The sequence below is a fragment of the Hesperophylax consimilis genome, chromosome 15 (genome assembly GCF_061612785.1).
Source record: "Hesperophylax consimilis isolate HC1 chromosome 15, BYU_Hcon_1.0, whole genome shotgun sequence".
Lineage (NCBI taxonomy): Eukaryota > Metazoa > Arthropoda > Insecta > Trichoptera > Limnephilidae > Hesperophylax > Hesperophylax consimilis.
The window spans coordinates 28,468,809-28,486,343 of record NC_142850.1 but is presented as its reverse complement, the minus strand read 5'-3'; the positions used below and the strand labels follow the sequence as shown (position 1 = coordinate 28,486,343).

The following is a 17,535-nucleotide window of genomic DNA, read 5'->3' as shown; positions in this document are numbered from 1 at the left end:
ATTGCACTACACGGAGTGCAACCTTACAGAGGCAGTGTATATGCCCGAACAGTTAGATTAGGTTAGGGTAGGTTTGCTTAGGTTAACTACATCTCCAAAGGATTTGGGGTAAAAAGTCGCGTGGCGTATATGTGTTAAAGGGATGTATTTCAGTATCAACCTTTATGACCTTCCTTTGTGAAATTAAGATTATTATTTCTATGTAGGCTAGGTATTTGCCACTGTCCTTTATTAAAATATCCACGATTGTGTATGCTTGTGATAAGCGACTACAGTCTTCACTTTAGTTTCAGTACTTTACTGAAACTACTGCAATTAGGAATTAATTTAATTAATTGATTTTTATAAATTTTCTTTCCAGGACACAAGGACACACGTGGTCGTGGAACTTTACGACACCGAGCGATCATACGTAGAAGCTCTGCAAATCCTTGTCGTGGTGAGTACATCTATTTATTTATGATTTCAACACAATGTGATGATGGAGATGTCACCGGAAGACAAGTACGATTTAATAATAAATAAAATCGGTCCTTGTTTTCATAGAGAAACCAATTTCTAGTTCATTCAGTAATTTTAGAGCTTTTATTTTCAGAGAAATTTCAGAAGAATGATTATTATTTTGAAAAGCACTAACAGTGCGATATTTTAAGCTGGTTGAAAATAAAACTATTTATTTACGTAGAAGAAATCAAAGTCGCGAAAAACATTCCTCTCGTAATTAAAGCAGACAAATGAGATTCCAAGTTATGTAAAAGGCGTACAAAATTGCTGTGTAAATATAAAATACTTTTTGACCATCGTGTTTTTTCCTCTTCCAACCAGTTTCGGAAGACTTCTTTTGTGGTGGGAGTAGGAAGTTAAAAAACGAGAAGGTATATGATATGTAGGTATGTCGTGATGGTAGCCAGACAACTCAGGAAAGTGACAATTCAACACACACCTGAAAAGAGATGAAAAAACTAGGTTATTAAATAGGTTACTTAATGTTGGATTTACACTACTGAAAAATTTAAAATTGCCACTGTCTTGAGTTTTCATGGGGCCGTCATTATTGCCCTCGATTGTAAGGGAAAATAGCGATGTTAAGAATGGAACTTGACTTCGTAATTTTCAATGTTTTCAAGTTGTCTATTCCTACGCTTTTAGTATCACGACGAAGAAAGTCAAGCTTTGTTCCATTGTCTAAACTGTGGTCCGTTAGCATTTGGTGACTGGAAAATTAAAATTCATTTGGGACAATTTATTTAGTTTAAAATTTTACAGGGTTTTTCGTGCTCTTTGATCCAAATTCCATTAGTTCTCTTTCTCTCTCTCTACCCCAATCTGAGTAGCTTGATATCCGACTGAACAAAAATAGGAAAAATTCATCTTATTTTGAAGTGATTTTTTTATATCTTCATCGATGCATAATTTTACCTCTATATTTTATCTGAAATTCTGCGACTAGGTACAACTAGAGTCCCATTATTTTTGTAATTTGTTTACCCTCCTATAAATTGAAACAACGAGTTCGCACTAACGAGCCGATGTTATAAATCATTAAACATGTTTTTTGAGAGTGGAAGATACTTTTCGTAACCCTCTGATGACTGGCCACTAATCAGAATCAATACATAGCTCGAAATGGCTTTCACTATGTTTTTTCACTAGATTTATATATTCGGCTAATAGCCAACCTTCCCTTACACATTTCCATCCTCTACACCCTTCTCCCTCACAATTTTTTTCATAAATGAGTTTTAATATAGTTGCCCTGGTTCTCCGGATAGTTGGGACTACTAACACATAAAAACAAAAATATAAAAATTATTCCCGCCTGTTAAATGCATAGAACATAGCATAAAAGTTTCACCGTCAAGAGTTACACAAAGAAAAATGAGTACGGATTTTTAAAATCAATATTCTGTTAAATACGTGACTGCATGACCATATATATCTGAACACGTGGTCACGCAGGTAGCCTTGTCCAAATAAATATATTGGACGAGATGCGAAAATATTATTTATGTTGCAAGAACACGTATTCCGACTTCCTCATAATATATTAGTGGTTTACTGATAGTTTGTTATAAAATTTGTCAAATCATTCGTTATAGGCCTCCAGTCCCGTTTTTAATAGGAAAACGAATATTTTGACCAGATTTCTCCGTGTAGTTGGGCTATTATTTGCAATAATAAATGTAATATTGGGGTACACCTGCTGAAATTTATAAATGTTGAAAGCAATATAATATATAGGTTGGAAAGTTTTGTTCCTTACCACTCTTCCCTCATGGGGACTTCAGGGAATTGTGGAACCAGAAGATATAACCTCATATCCAATGAAAACCCTCTTTTTTTATATTAACTCCACACAGGAGGCCCTGAAGAAAATAATTTCCCTCAGGGCCTATGTCATCTTTGGGGATGCTGTGTGGAGGGAATTTTTGTGGAGAGGAAGGAGTGAACATGGGTCTTGAAGAGTCCCATGTTGTAGGAGGGAGGAAACACAGAGGCCGGCAGTTCGTTCCACAGCCGAGCTGTTGAACTTAAGAACGAATCGTAGAAGCGACCCGTTCTCATGTGACAAGTGTCAACTGTGTACACATGTTGGGCGCGCGTTTGGCGTGTATCCCGACTACGCACCGGTGCCGAAGGGATCAATGACGCTAGTTCCTTAGAGCATCTTCCATTGTAATACCGATAGAACAATGACAGCATACCTACCTGACGCCTGTGCTCTAAAGATTGCAGTCCGTTTGTTAAGATTGGGGAATCTATCAAACGGACCGCCCGTTTTTGCACAGAGTCAAGGGTTTTTTTCAGGTATTTAGGGGCTCCGGACCAGAGATGGCTGCCAAATTCGACAGTAGGGCGCACTTGCGATTTATACAGGGTCAGCAGTTGTGTATTATTAAAGTATCTGCGGGCCCTGTACAGTACGCCTAGCTTCTGAGAGGCCAACTTCACTCTGGCTTCGATGGAGCCCCCGTACCTGAGCTGGTCACTTATAGTTATACCAAACATATCAATGGAAGGCCTGTTCGGAAGATTGCTTCCGTTGAAGGAGATTAGATTATCATTTGGATCCCTTTTAGACGTAATCAGACAGGATTGGGTCTTTGAAACATTACAAACACATGGTTAAGTTTATCACAGGGACCGGGTTCCTGTTAAAGGAATGAGGTAAAATGAGAGATAGCACAATGGGCCTATGGCTAAGTGCTTAAAATTGTGTTAACCGTTTCCGCTCTTTAACAAATAAATAATAAAAAAATTGTTCCGTGAAGTTAATCAGTGTTATCTTGTGGTTCTCCTTATTAATCAGTCTTATCTTCTTCTAAGGGTAAGACTCTCGACTAGTAATCCGGTGACCAGATCTGAATAGCCAGGTACTTCCCCACCTTCCCCTTTATTTTTTTCACCTACCCTCAAAACACACCCCAATTAGGGATTCCATAGTCTGAGCGGTTCCAGCCGCTTGGGAACTGTTGGCACTCTTATGCGGTATTCACAAAAAATCGTAAATCAAAAATATGGAAAAATACATTTTCCTCCGCTTTTTCGTTTACCCTCCCGTATTCTGCATCGTTATCACAACCATTAGAGTGTGTTAACACACCCTTACCTACCCTTGAGCCGAGTTCACCCCAATCTGGCAGAGTGGTCGTTACTTGCAACTCTGGGAGTAGGTCAGGGCTCTCCTTGACATTACCCATATGTAAAACAACAACTTACTGCTTTCTTTTTTCCATTTTAACTTTTATTGAAGTTGTGCTCCGGAAAGCATATTTGTAAATATTGTTAGTTCTTTAGTCCTGATAGCAGATTAACAAAGGAGTGTAATGAGATATGAGGTAATACGTGAAAGCGAAAAGTAGAAGAAGTCTAGGACGCCCGAGGAATAAATGACATTTAATGTACACCGGGTTGAGTTTGATGAGTAGTAGGTAGTAGGAACCAGTGGCGGCTCTTCTATGGCGGTCATTTGGTCAATGACCTCCCAAAATATGCTTCAATCACAGACATATGGTAAAATCAACTGTTGAAGAACGAAGGGGGTAAAGCTGACTGTGATTCGTCAATAAATCAATCTGACAGTATATAGGCATCTCGCATTATAATATCACCATTTAGTTCTTAAAAGTAAAATCTGCTTTTGAATGAATAGACATTTTTACATGGGAGCGCAAATTACTCGCCACGTTATGAACAAATTTGCGAAGTCCAAATTCGGCAAAAAAAAAATTCTTCTATTTTCAGAGTCGAATATTTTGTTTACGTATTTAGTTAAGACACTTTTATAAGTGTTCATAATTTACTTCCCAGTAACAACGATGCGTACACTGGAGAATCGCTACATTCGACCAGATGTATCTCGATGTGATAGTATATGTTTCTACAACTGATTCATATTATACGATGTGAATAAGCTTAAAATGATGCTTACATATGGAATGTAATACGACAATTGGGTTTATTCTCTTTTTCACATCTATTTTTACAAGTTTTCATAGCACAAGCCACAAATTTGCCGTGTTATTTCATAAAATGCCTCGACCATAGCTCGACGCTAGTTCGAACAAGAATGATGACGTCTCATTCTCAAGATTCACGGGAAGCCATACGCGAGCCCAGCCGGCTCCAATGGAACCGGTATGGGAGTGGGGAATAATACGCTTTTAATCACTTTGGGCAGGTCTACTAATATTCATATGTCTATGGCTTCAATAGTATTAATATGAAAAAAGGACTTAAAAATCTTCCCGATTATTAATTTAGTTTTAATATTCGTGCATATTCGTACGGTTCCAGTGCCAAAGCGGGTTCCAGTGTCATCTAGCGTCCAAATGTATGTACCTACCGTTGGTCTTTTTAACTTTTGTCCCCAAGCTATCTATTTTTTTTTAAATAACTAACAATTTTATATGTCAGCTGTTAAAAGTTAGTACTTGGTGAACAAAAGGTAAATTCTTTATTGTAAATAAAGTACTTTTGAGAAGTTGAATTCCATCGATTTATTGTTATGTTTTTCAAAGTTTATATTGCTACCGACACTCTGAAGAAATTACTCAACCAACGGACAGCGAATATAATAATTACTTTGTGTTTATTAAGCTAGACATATCGAGGAGAAGTGAAGTTCTCTAATTAAATTCAGATCTTAAATAACCTAGTTTCACTGCCCGTAGAGAAGGGATAAAAACAATTCATTATTTGTTAACTACTCAAATAGCGCCATGTATTGGTTTGAAACTTAGAGCAAATTCTAACGTCAGCAATATATCAAAATAAGTCCAAGCATGTTCAAAATACCTACTTCTACACGGAGAAAAAATTACCGATAAAACTATTGCTAATTTATTAAGATTCTCTTCAATATATTCATTACACGATTAAAAACGGGATTGCAGGCCCTTAACGGATGAATTGATAGGTTTCCTGATAAACTTTTAGTAAAGTGCCAATTAATTGTTACGATGTCGGAACATGTCCATAAAAATCCTAACATTTTCACATTTAGTCATTATATATAATTAAGACAAACGCAGGTGCTAGAACACGTGTTCATATTATTACGAAGCTTATAATAGAAGAAGAGTGAAAGGTACCTCGAATATTGTGTTGGAAGATACATATAGAAAATAAACAAGTTTTGCTTTGGAAAACTATCTCCCCTATAAATTCCAGTCATCTAAGACGTTCAAAACAACCATTAAAAATGGCGTTCATTCGCGAAAACCAAAATTGTCATATTTCACGTTGATTGCAGCTGACTTTTATTATGAACCTAGTTTGCCTTTCGGCCGTGAAAGTCTCCGCTAGTGTCGCGTCTTGCGCCATCTCTGGTCGTGGCGCCAAAGCGAGGCCGGGAAATGGCGCCAAGAAGCAAGACGCCACAAACCGATGACAACTTTGTCACCGCTGAACGTATTTATTCATAGTAATAATGTTATGTATTCTAATCTTCTGCATAAAACATTAAACCATCGCGACGTTTACACATTGGATATGTTGTGGATGTTTATGGAAAACTTCGACATTTCGCATTTAGTTATTGGCGTTATTACAAGAATTCAATAAATTGAATGTAAAATATAGGGTACCTACACAGATTTTTCAATATTTTCTCTGTAGGCGGCTAAAGGAGGAACTAACGAATAGACGAACTAATTTTTTATAACTTACAGTTAGATAGTTGATTTATGCTTACAGTCACGACACATCCCGACTGCATAGGTGCGTATATCTGACCACATCTGAATGCTGCAGGTTCTTTGTTCAGTTTAAGAGTCTAGTTTTGGTATTGGTAAATATACTATATATATTCTAGTGTCCGGACTAAATATTTGTTAAACCTTAGGGTTTAACATTTCGGCCTCAAATCCTAATTTATGTTTTATATGGAAAAGTCCGTTCCTGTTAAGGACAACAACAACAGAAATCTTTAAACAGTTCGACTTACTAAGTATGCATAAAACTTACTAAAAAAGAGAAAAAGGCAAACACCTCACATTACAGACATTATCTAGTGAAGCGGTTAAAGAAAACTATATAATTTAATTTAATTTTTAAAAAGAAAGACAAACATTCCCGGGTTACGAATAACCTGACAATATTTGAAAATCTCCTACTACCACCACAGAAAGCTGAAAATGTTGCTTGTGTTGTGATGGAGGACTTAGCCAGCCGAGGAATTGAACACACTACGCCTGGGTGGGACCCAAGCGCGATGTCAACTCGGCCACCGACCGGTCAAATAATAAAAAATCTAAATAAAATAAACGCACTAAAACTGAACTAAAATCATAAAACCAGAGCAAAACAAATAGATGCTAAATAATACACCTACATAAGTGTAATTACTACCTTTGCACAAAAACTTCTGAAATTTTACATTTAAAGTTATACAAGGTGGGGCGAAACTAATGTCATAATTTGAACAGCGTGAATTTCTCGTCGTCCTGCAACATGTGTGTGAACAATTAAGCGTTTGCCTTATTAGCGTCTCGTGCAAATCCTCAAATAAACTTTCCTTGAAAACGGAGATCCTTGTTTTTCATTTGTAACAAAATGGCAGCCATTCACATTATGACATTGCTTTTGCCCCACATGCGTTAAAACAACAGACCGGAAATTGGTCAATTAAGCAGTAACAATAATTCCGAGTTTTTCAGGTGTGTATCGCTCTATTGCATGTTGTCGACTAATGCTCTGTCTGTCTACAATATAAATGTCAAAATGTCACAGCACTGGATACCGTAGAGTGAAGACAATATTCTTTACCATTTTTTATATTTATGTCTTACATTATCTAAGATATCATCTTCTTAAATTGTCAAAATTATGTAGATAATATTTAATAATTTGTTGAAGTATGCTAAAATATGCACACGGAGAAAACTTGCTGATACGAAATATTGCTGATTTATTAAAAATACTGGCAAATTATTCGTTTTCCTGTTAAAAATGGGACCGTGGGCCTATAACCAATTATTTGACAAGTTTCACAACAAATTATCTCTAAAGCACGAATATGTTATGATAATAAATAAATAAAATAAAAGTTTCGCATCACATCCATTATATTTATTCGGAAAAGGGTGATACGTGATCACTTATTAAGACATATTCTGAATGACTAATATTTTATTGGGAAATGATCGTGCAAACACATTTTTAATTGTATCTTGATAAAAAAGCCGTAAATCTTTTTCTCCGTGCAGGTATGTAGGTACAGCGCACACGCATACTAAAGTTCTCCGTGTAATCTCGCTAGGAATTCTGGCGAGATATTTCCCTTGATTCAATTAGAATGCTCCTGTTTTCCAGCGGAAATTTGGATGCGACCATGAGGGGCTATTAAACTTGTGGATTTGATTAATGGGGATGACGTCACTTGGCAACCGTGACTGGAATGTAAGAAGCTGATCTACAACCTTCATTATAATAATATGATGATATTTTTTTTTTCACGATGAACAACTTTTTAAAACTTTGGTGACGAAAGGATTCTTAATATTTGCGGTGACGATTATTCCGTAAATATTCGATCGATTACGATAATAATTATTTCATCGTATTAATATTTTATGAATTTATAATTTGAAATTCATTGCATATGTGAAATACGAAATAAACCTCATTTTAAATAAGTAGGTATCTGTCTACGGGTAAAACGGTCATTTCGAATATCCTGTTTTTATTTTAGATTCATAAACATTTCTACTTCTTGAAGAATAGGTACTTACATACATAACCTTATTTTTAAATGGACATCGAATCACAATAGAATCATAAGCCACTCATCTCTCTAGGGAATTCCCATGTCGAGATGTGCAGCTTTACAATTATAGTCAATCAATAATAAAAATAAAATACATATGAATTAATATTATATTGAAAATATAAACCTATAAAATTATTACAAAAATAACCTTTTCAGTTACTCAAACTAAAATTACAGTTGGGCTAATGCCCAGTACTGTACTGGTTACAAAAACATTATACTTACTAAATAAGTATTAAAAAGTAACACTGTTGGCTTATTAGCCACAATCATAGGGTGACCATGACACTTATTATATATTTTTCCGACTTTATGTCCGGGTTAAATCTTCCCCACAGGATAAACTAAACCCTTCCACACACATTTCCACAAATGATCATCTAGTCAATTCACATTATGCAAGTGCATTATATAAGCATAATAAATACAAGAACAATACGTCAACTCACCAAAGATCAAATGGGAAAATAATTCCCTGATTCCAGATATTTTCATATCAGAGGGTATTTTCAATTAGTGCTCGGTAGAGCTTCTAACAGGGCCTATAAATCCTACTGATCCCTCAACATAAATATTTAAAAAATCTTTCGTAATCCTACATGTATTTAAAATTACTGATTTTTGCATTTTTTTATATAATTTTTTTTAGATATAATACGCCTAAATTTTGAATGAGAGAGCTAGGTATAATGCCAGTAGCCGAAATAAGAAATGGTAATATTTTTATATATAATTTTTTTTGTGTTTAATTTATTATTTTATCAAGAAAATGAAACCCGTTCAACTATCAAAGTTAAACCCTCTAACGCAGCACCCACCCTATTTCATTACAATGTTTTAAGGTTTTTTGAGAATCAATTAATAAATAAAGATCGACACCTCCTCTTTTGGCCGCCTGCAAAGTTAAGCAGGTCAAGCTGCAGGTAATGAACTTGATTTTATACATGATCTAGAGGGCCAAAACAAATATCGTAGGTTTTCGCCATTTTAATTACGTGAATGTAATTTATTTTTTGGGTATATAATTTATTATAATTTTGACCTTTGGTGTGTCTGTGCCCAATTCAATTACTTCCGCGAAAGCCTACAATATCTGTCTGCTTTGATAAGGTCAACTCCTGGCGATGGTTCCAGAGCGGATGGCATAACAAATCACCCCCGTTATGTGTATTTTGTTTTAGTGTGGACAAAACTCATATGCTCACAACAAGAGTGTTATCTCTAGAAAACACAAAACTTACTTCTGACAAAACTTTACTTGGTTTTGCTGTTATTGGAAAAATGTAAAATACATATTTTTAAGGGTCAAAATGTACCTTGACACCAGTAAAAATAATAAAATATTAATTAATAGGTAAAATGGACACGCCATGTTTGTAACTTTATGGAAATATCAAATATAATGTTAAGGTTTTTAGTTAAAAGATAACATTTCGGCGTTCGGAATCATAACTATATTTCGATTAGTTCAATTATAGAGGGGAATGGCTTACAACAGCCAAATTTTTTTACGATTTGAAAACATGACACGAAAAATGTTAATTTATCATACTTCATGCCGCAGTGACGTCAAAATTACATGGTTGAAGAATTTTTTGAAAATTTAATAGGATGTCACTTTCTGTCGCGTGCGCTAGAATTGCTTGGAATCTCAAATCTGACCACGAAACATCTTCAATAACTCAAACGGGATTCCACAAGCTCCTGGCATGGAGATCACGTCATAAACCTTTCTTATGAGCCACAGAAATCATGTTGTGGAATTTCAAGATTTTTAAAGAATGAAGTAGGGAATTTCAACATGAACGTAATATTTATTTTATTGGAATATCTTTTGAAGGTAAGATAATCATATAAAGATAGCAACCAAAAAAGATAAATTAGTTGAGGATAATATAGGTAATATATTTAGTTCGGTACTGAGGTACGAAATCGAAAAAAAAATCGTAAATTAATCAGTTCTTAATGGACGAGTTTTTTGAGGCGTTGGCCCGGTAAGACATATCCTGGGTTCGATTCCCAGTTGCGACCGTTAGTTACCTTTTTTTATTTTCTGTGTCTCTTTTCTGTTACATGTTTCATTTAGGTTTATTAATATTATATTCTTCGTCAATGATGTGCATAATACTTTGTGATCTCTTCTCTTTTCTACAGATGTATTACCAATAATAAATAGACAATGGATTATGCGTCAATCATATTATTCTCTTCCATGATAGTTAACCATCGATAGGAGAGAGCACCTCTTAAATTTCGCGTAACTTGAGGGGACGATTAGTTGAAAAATTAAAGAAAAAACACGTGATATAGATTTTCGAAAAAACCATCACTTTTTGTTTTTAAATTTGAACTTGGCTTTGGTATAGATTCTCTTTTTACTTTTAGAATGTTTACGTGCATCCAGTTTTGCAATATGAGCGCAAAAAACGTGTATATCTACTGCATCACTTACTTCTGTTATTCTGAATCTTGATATGACCCGACTCATTTATTTGGTTCACTTGAACGTGCTACTTTCTTTGTTCATCCGCTCTACATGCCCAAACTATCTAAGCATCTCTTTCATAATCTTAATCATTACGTTTACCCCAAAGTATTGCATTACAGTTTTGTTCGTTTAAAAACTCAATTCTTTCGAGAAAAGCATACAAATACAATATTGTACCGATGATTCAATCCAATATTTTATCGGTACCTATGCCTTTCTCGATGGAATCGAGTGTTTATAAAGGGTTTTCCAATAAGAGGTGTTATTTTGATATTCAATAGTAAAATATCAATGGTTTCGTTGCTTGTGTGGCACGTAGCGCCGTCTTCTTGAAAGTAAACGTTGTCCAGATCAATACCATCCAATTCCGGTCATAAAAAATCATTAATCATCTCTCGATAGCGCAATCCATTCACCGTAACTGTTGCTCCAGCCTCTTTTTCGAAAAAGTAAGGTCCAATGACTCCGCCGGACCATAAACCGCACCAAACAGTCACACGTTGAAAATAGAGAGGCTTTTCAACAATAACTCTTGGGTTTTCCGAGCCCCAGATGCGACAATTTTGCTTGTTGACGAAGCCACCGAGGTGGAAATGGGCCTCATCACTCAAGATGATTTGCATTTGATTCACTCAAGTGAATTTTAACAATTTCAATGCGTTGTAGAAGCGTGTATCGTTCCATTTTTATTAATGGCGTAGTTTCTACTTGTCAAATGTCAAAAAATGACAGCTTCAAAAGTAACATCTACCGAAATAGCGGGCTATTGAAAATAACACCTCTTATTGGAAAACCTGTATGTACAACACTATTTATTCATATTCATATTACGTGTGTACGGGCGCAAACAAATAATTTGTCTTAGTATTGTAAAGCAATACCGTGCAAAAATTGTATTTTAATAAAATAATTTGATTAACGTCATATTTGAACACATAGAATGTAACGAGGGTCGCGTTTAACCTTAAAACTCTAAGGTACACAGGTAAATTCAATAAAATTAATATATTATTAGTAACTTACGCCGCAGAGATCTCCACGTGCGCTATAATATTAAACTTTTCATGTAAGCTTAATTTTCATTGACGTGGCTTACACAAAAATATGTACACGTTTTCGAAAACTCTACAATGTATCACGTGGCAATACCGTGTTGCCACTCTGTGAAACAATAGACTAATATTTAACTGGCAGGCAGCCGTTGTTGGCTTCCTGCCAGCGATAATGCCGCCAAAATTTGAACATAATGGAACTTGAACAATGGCGATTGTTAAAGTTTTTACTTTGAAGGTTTTGTGTTGAGTTTCTGTCAAAATATTTTAGAGTTGGATCATAATTTCGGCCGGTAAATGCGCTCTATCGTTGAATTTCATAGAGCTGATACATTATTTTTAATTTACACTTATTTAGATTTTCAGTTTCGTAGCACCATTTTAAGTAGTTTTTAACGTTTTTGACTGCTGTTAGGAAATTGTAACTAGGCTGACCATAAGACGAGTTTTTATTGTTTTTTTTTAAATCTTTTTTTATAGTTTTTTCGAGGGACAATACTTTTTAGTTGATTTCCTGCTAACCCGTCATTTTTGTATGTCATAATCCACGCCTTCATAGATGGCGTTAATTTAATTATTTCACACACTAATTAATACATTTTTTGCAAGCTACGCTTTAAAATATAAAGACAAATTATTTATTTGCGACCGTATATACGCATTATGAATATGAATATATAGTGGGAAATAATTCCCCTCAGGGCCCATGTTATCTTTGGGGGTGCTGTGTGGCGGGTCTAGGGAAGGAAGGGGAATAAGTTCTGGAAAGGAAAAGGTATGAGGGTGGGTAGGAATCTGGGGGACATTGGATTTTACAAAAAATTTCGTTTAAATTTTTTTTTCATTTTATCTTTAATAATAATAATAATAATTGGATGACTTGTATAGCGCCGTTTTAGTTCATTTAAAAAATTTTTTTTTTTGAGATTTTCATACAAGTTAGGAGGCTGATTTGATTCAGTGTCCCGGCCTTGTGATTTAGGAGGTTTTGCTGCAGCTCCCTCGCATCTCTAACAGTGAACCCCACGAAAGACTAGACTCTTATAACTTTCATACTTATATTACCTACCTACTCTTTAGACCAAAACCACCTCAACAAAGGCCAGGACACTGAATAATATATGTATTAAAAACATCAGGCCAACATGATTCAATGTCCTGGCCTGGGTTGAGGTGGTTTTGATCAGACTTGGTGCAGCCGTGAATTTTAGGATGTTGATGAATAAATCAGCTATACGAGGTTTATTCGGAATTTAAAGAACAACACCCAAGTGTTCCACTGAATAATATTTATATCATATTCTTTGATTTACCTACCTAGACGAAACACTTCATCACAACATTTTGATATTATTTACGAAACTCTATAAGCTTGTAGAAATAAATTCATCTTGTTTGTGCAGGAAACTTCTGTCTATCTTTCAAATATTATTATTTATGTAATGTTATCAATGTAATACAGGGTTGCCAAAAGTTGAATGAATGTATCTTTTTTCACCACTTTAAAACAAAGTTCTGTGCCATAAGATGAATAGTTATATTAATAAACAAGCTTTACTCTCGCATATAATCTGTCGACAAAACTTAGGGGAAAAACAAAATCATTAAATATTTTGCATTGTCATAAACATCATGACAAATTATGTTTTTAGGTAGTAAGTACTCAAATATAAAGATATTAATTTTTTGTTGAAAATCTTTACTATTACGTAATTTAAAAAAAAAGGAAAATTTTGGCCTTTTTCAGTTTATACATGGTGTCCGGAAACTAGTACACCAAAAAAAACAAAATTAAAAAGTTTTTACTCAATTTTTTTATGGTAACTAAAGGATTAAAAACACTTTTGGGGTGGTGACAGAAAGTAAACATGTGTTTGATTTTTTTCAAATTTGACTTGATAAATTCCAACTTTGGACTCGATTTACTCGAAAAAAAAAGTTCAAATTAAAAAAATTTATAGCACAAAATTGACTCTAAATATTACTCAATTCACTAGTTTCCCGCTTGTACCACTTGTTTCCGGATGCCATGTATAATCCAATGTCTAATGATGAGTAATTTATTTAATTATGAATGCCTTTCTCCTTCCAGAAATACCTGCACCCGTTGAAAAGTCCGGAGAACGTGGGTCTGGTGGACGCGACGCTGGTGGACGAGATCTTTTACCAGGTGCCTTCCATCCTTGCGCTGCACGAGGTTTTCCTCGAGGAGCTGAGCCGCCGCCTGGAGACGTGGGACGTCAAGCAGAAAGTGGGCGATGTCTTCATCAATGTGGTAAATATATTAACCCTCAGTCTGCCAAGACATCCACCGTGGATTTCCTAGTAGCCTACCGCACTTGCCTCGATTTTATCATATTTTGAACCTTTAAAAATGGTCTTAGCATACTATTTTTTTTATTCGCTTGGCAATAAGTAATGTATCTTAGTAATATCTTGTCAATATAAAAAATATTTTGCTCAGGATCATTGTCTTTCAAAAGAAGAAGTTTATCTATTGGATGTTAGTAAATTTGAAAACTTCACATCTATCATATAAATTATATAAATTCAAGACACTTAATATTCATACATCTAACCAAAAATGTAACACCGCTTATGAAAAGGATAGTCATTCAAAGAATATGTGTATGAACGGGTCGCTAAAGTATGTCCACTGGGCCTAGTTCAGCGCATATAAACCACATGCATTGTCCCTATCAATAATCTGTCTAAAAGCATCTGTTAAGCATTTGAACAAAAGAAATACACATATTAATTAAAGCATATAAATACACAATTCATAAAATAATATTGGTACCAACTTTATTGCTTGTCTAATATGATACTTAGGAAGGGTTTTTTCACAGAATTTGAACAATTCATCAAATTTTAAAGTTGATTTTCAAGTTCGGTAAAGTTTCTATTCAAGTTCTATTATTATTTTAGTTTTGAGAAGCCCCTGGCCAGTAAAAATATAATGATAGAACTTGAATAGAACCTTCACAGAACTTGAAAATCAACTATGAATTTTGATGAATTGTTCAAATTCCGTGAGAGTGTCCTTGAGGCGATGCCATACGTAGTAATGCAAAATCATGTGTTTTTGGTTTGAAAATTTGGTCGCCTAGAAATGTTTCAGATGCTTTAATTAAATACTGCGAGTAGAATACATCTTGGCCTTTGAAATAATCGAGTATTTTTTAGATAAGTCTTTTTATAAGCCCAGAAAAAAATAATGTATAGGCCTATGAAAACTGATTTAAAGTTCCAAATCTCCTACTTACGAACCCATTTTCGGTTATGATTTTATTGTATAATGTGGCAAATTAAGTTATTTATAAAATGATCGGAAAAAATTAAATATTTATGCCTGAACATCCACAAAATAAAATAAAAGGCACTTTTTGGCCATGTTTTTTTCTTGCATAAATCAAAACAGGCGGATGGTGTTAAGAGGGAATTTAAACCTCATCGCCATCTACGTAAGGGTTGTTATTGATAGCGGCTCAATTTAAAATATTACACGACGTAGTGCATCGCCTTAAAGAGTTCCAGTTTTGAAAATTAAATAACGTTACACTTTACTCATAAATATTTCGCATTACTTACATGCCCATGCACGAATAACTGAAATTAGTATGTTTAATTATTCTTCTATTGTATGGAGGAGGTTGAAGATGAACATCACAATCAGTAAGCAAGTCCACGGCCTCCGGGCATCATCAGTTCTGCTATGCAATGCGGGAATTGTCCGTCAGCAATATTATATTCGGCAGTCTAGTACTAATTGAGTGTATCTATTTCCAGTTCTCCAAGCCCTCCGTCACCGAGACCTACACCTCCTTCATCAACAACTGGAAGAAGGCCAAGGAGACCATCAAGGCCACCTCGGCGGCGCGGCCGGCCTTCGCCAGATTCCTGGAGGCCATGGCACGCGAGCACAAGGGGAAATTGTCTCTGGACAATCTGCTCATTAAGCCTGTGCAGAAATTCCCCAGATACGAGCTTCTGATTCAAAGACTGATTAAGCATACGGGTACATACATTGTTTGTTTATCTTTTGAGTTAGTTTATTCAGGATTTTATGTCCGACATTACCCCTCCGCTGTGAAGCGGAAAGATGACTCAATGAATGGCCTTGGTTCGAGGCTCTGAGGAAGAGGGTTCACAAACTGACAAACCACAACTACATATGTATTTATTTTAAAGAGTCCTTTTGAATAATATCACTTCTTTGGTAACTGTTTTTTGGAGACCATAAAAATAAATAAATAAAATATTTAGATCATTGAAGAAGATAATAATAACAAATCTAAATGAAACATGAAATAGAACAAGACACAGAAAATAAAAAAGATAACGTTCACAACTAGGAATCTTTTGTGTATTACATTGATGATTTACCTTAAAAAAAGTTAAAGAAAAAGTTGTTCCTGAATATTTTTTTAATTTTTTTATTTATTTATTATTTTTTTTATTGAATAAATAGTTAATACATATCAAAAAACAAGTCCTGCTAAGCCAATTGAATTGGCTTGCCAACAGGTGCTTAATGTTTAGTTACATATACATTTTTATAAGTTATAATTTACATCTTATATCTACAGAATCAACAATTTTTTCAAACAATTTTTCATACATATTAAAGTAAATATATTTTTTCGATAGCCAATTTTTCACCATATATTTAACCTTATTCATAGACTTACATCGCTTTATAGTGTCAGGTAATAAATTAAATATCTTCGGTATGTTGTATTCAAACTCTGTCCGTATTTATTATTAAATTTCGGAACTATTAACACGTCATTGCGCGTGAATCTAGTACTATAAATTGATTTAGACTTTTAGAAAAAGTTAATAGGTGTCGCATATAAATAAAATCGGACAGGTCTATCCAAGACACTGTCTAGGTGACAAACCAATTCATTAAAATGTTGTGATCATTTAAAAAAGATCACCAAGTGTACTGTACAGCTACCAAAAATACTAAATACAATTAGTTGCAATATGAAATTATTAATTCTCAATTTGAAATATGAGATGGAAAAATAAGAACTTTAATAACTAGGTCCCAATGGTCGAGTGGTTAAGACACTGTCCCGGTAAGACGAGAGAACCTGGGTTCGATTCCTAGTTGTGACCATTATCTTTTTATTTTCTGTGTCTTGTTCTGTTTCATTTAGATTTTTTAGTACTATCTTCTTATTCAATGATGTATTACATTGAAGGGTTATAACCTAAAAAAAAGTTGTTTTAAAATATTTAAATAAATTTAGATAATATTGTACATGAATTTTAAGTAAAAGTGTTATTTTTAATATTATTTGTATTTTGGAAGAAGCCAATTTTTTATTTTAACACATTTTCGCTGGAAAGGGTAGTTCTAGCTTTTACATCGGTTCTAGTAGAATGGCTGTAAAGGCATAGCTGTCCGACAATTCTATATGAATATTTTAAACCAATCTTTTTGTAAGGGTTTCAACTATAAATACGTATACATATAAACAATGTGATATACAAGTCTCTCATTTTATTATCTTCTTGTCTCTTGTGTGAAAGAATATTTAATCAAAAGGAAACTATACTAAACCTTTAGAATGGGTAATGAATCTTTGCACTTACGGTGCTGGCAATGTGGAAATCATTATTTTTTTCTAACGGTTTGTTGCTAAAGTGAAAGTATTTTTTTTGGTAATGTTGTATAATACATACATTTTTTACACATAAAACATCACTAA

General features: G+C 34.4%; 1 protein-coding gene across 8 annotated transcripts in view; it reads left to right on the top strand.

Moving 5' to 3' along the window:
- The window catches only part of LOC149417587 (uncharacterized), a 201,898-nt gene that overhangs the window by 158,809 nt on the left and 25,554 nt on the right, over positions 1-17,535 (top strand). For all 8 annotated transcript variants that reach the window (XM_089640424.1, XM_089640422.1, XM_089640423.1 and 5 more), the window contains exons 5-7: positions 362-439; positions 13,905-14,087; positions 15,602-15,830. In XM_089640424.1, the coding sequence (XP_089496550.1) occupies positions 362-439; positions 13,905-14,087; positions 15,602-15,830 (490 nt within the window). The remainder of the gene's footprint in view (positions 1-361; positions 440-13,904; positions 14,088-15,601; positions 15,831-17,535) is intronic.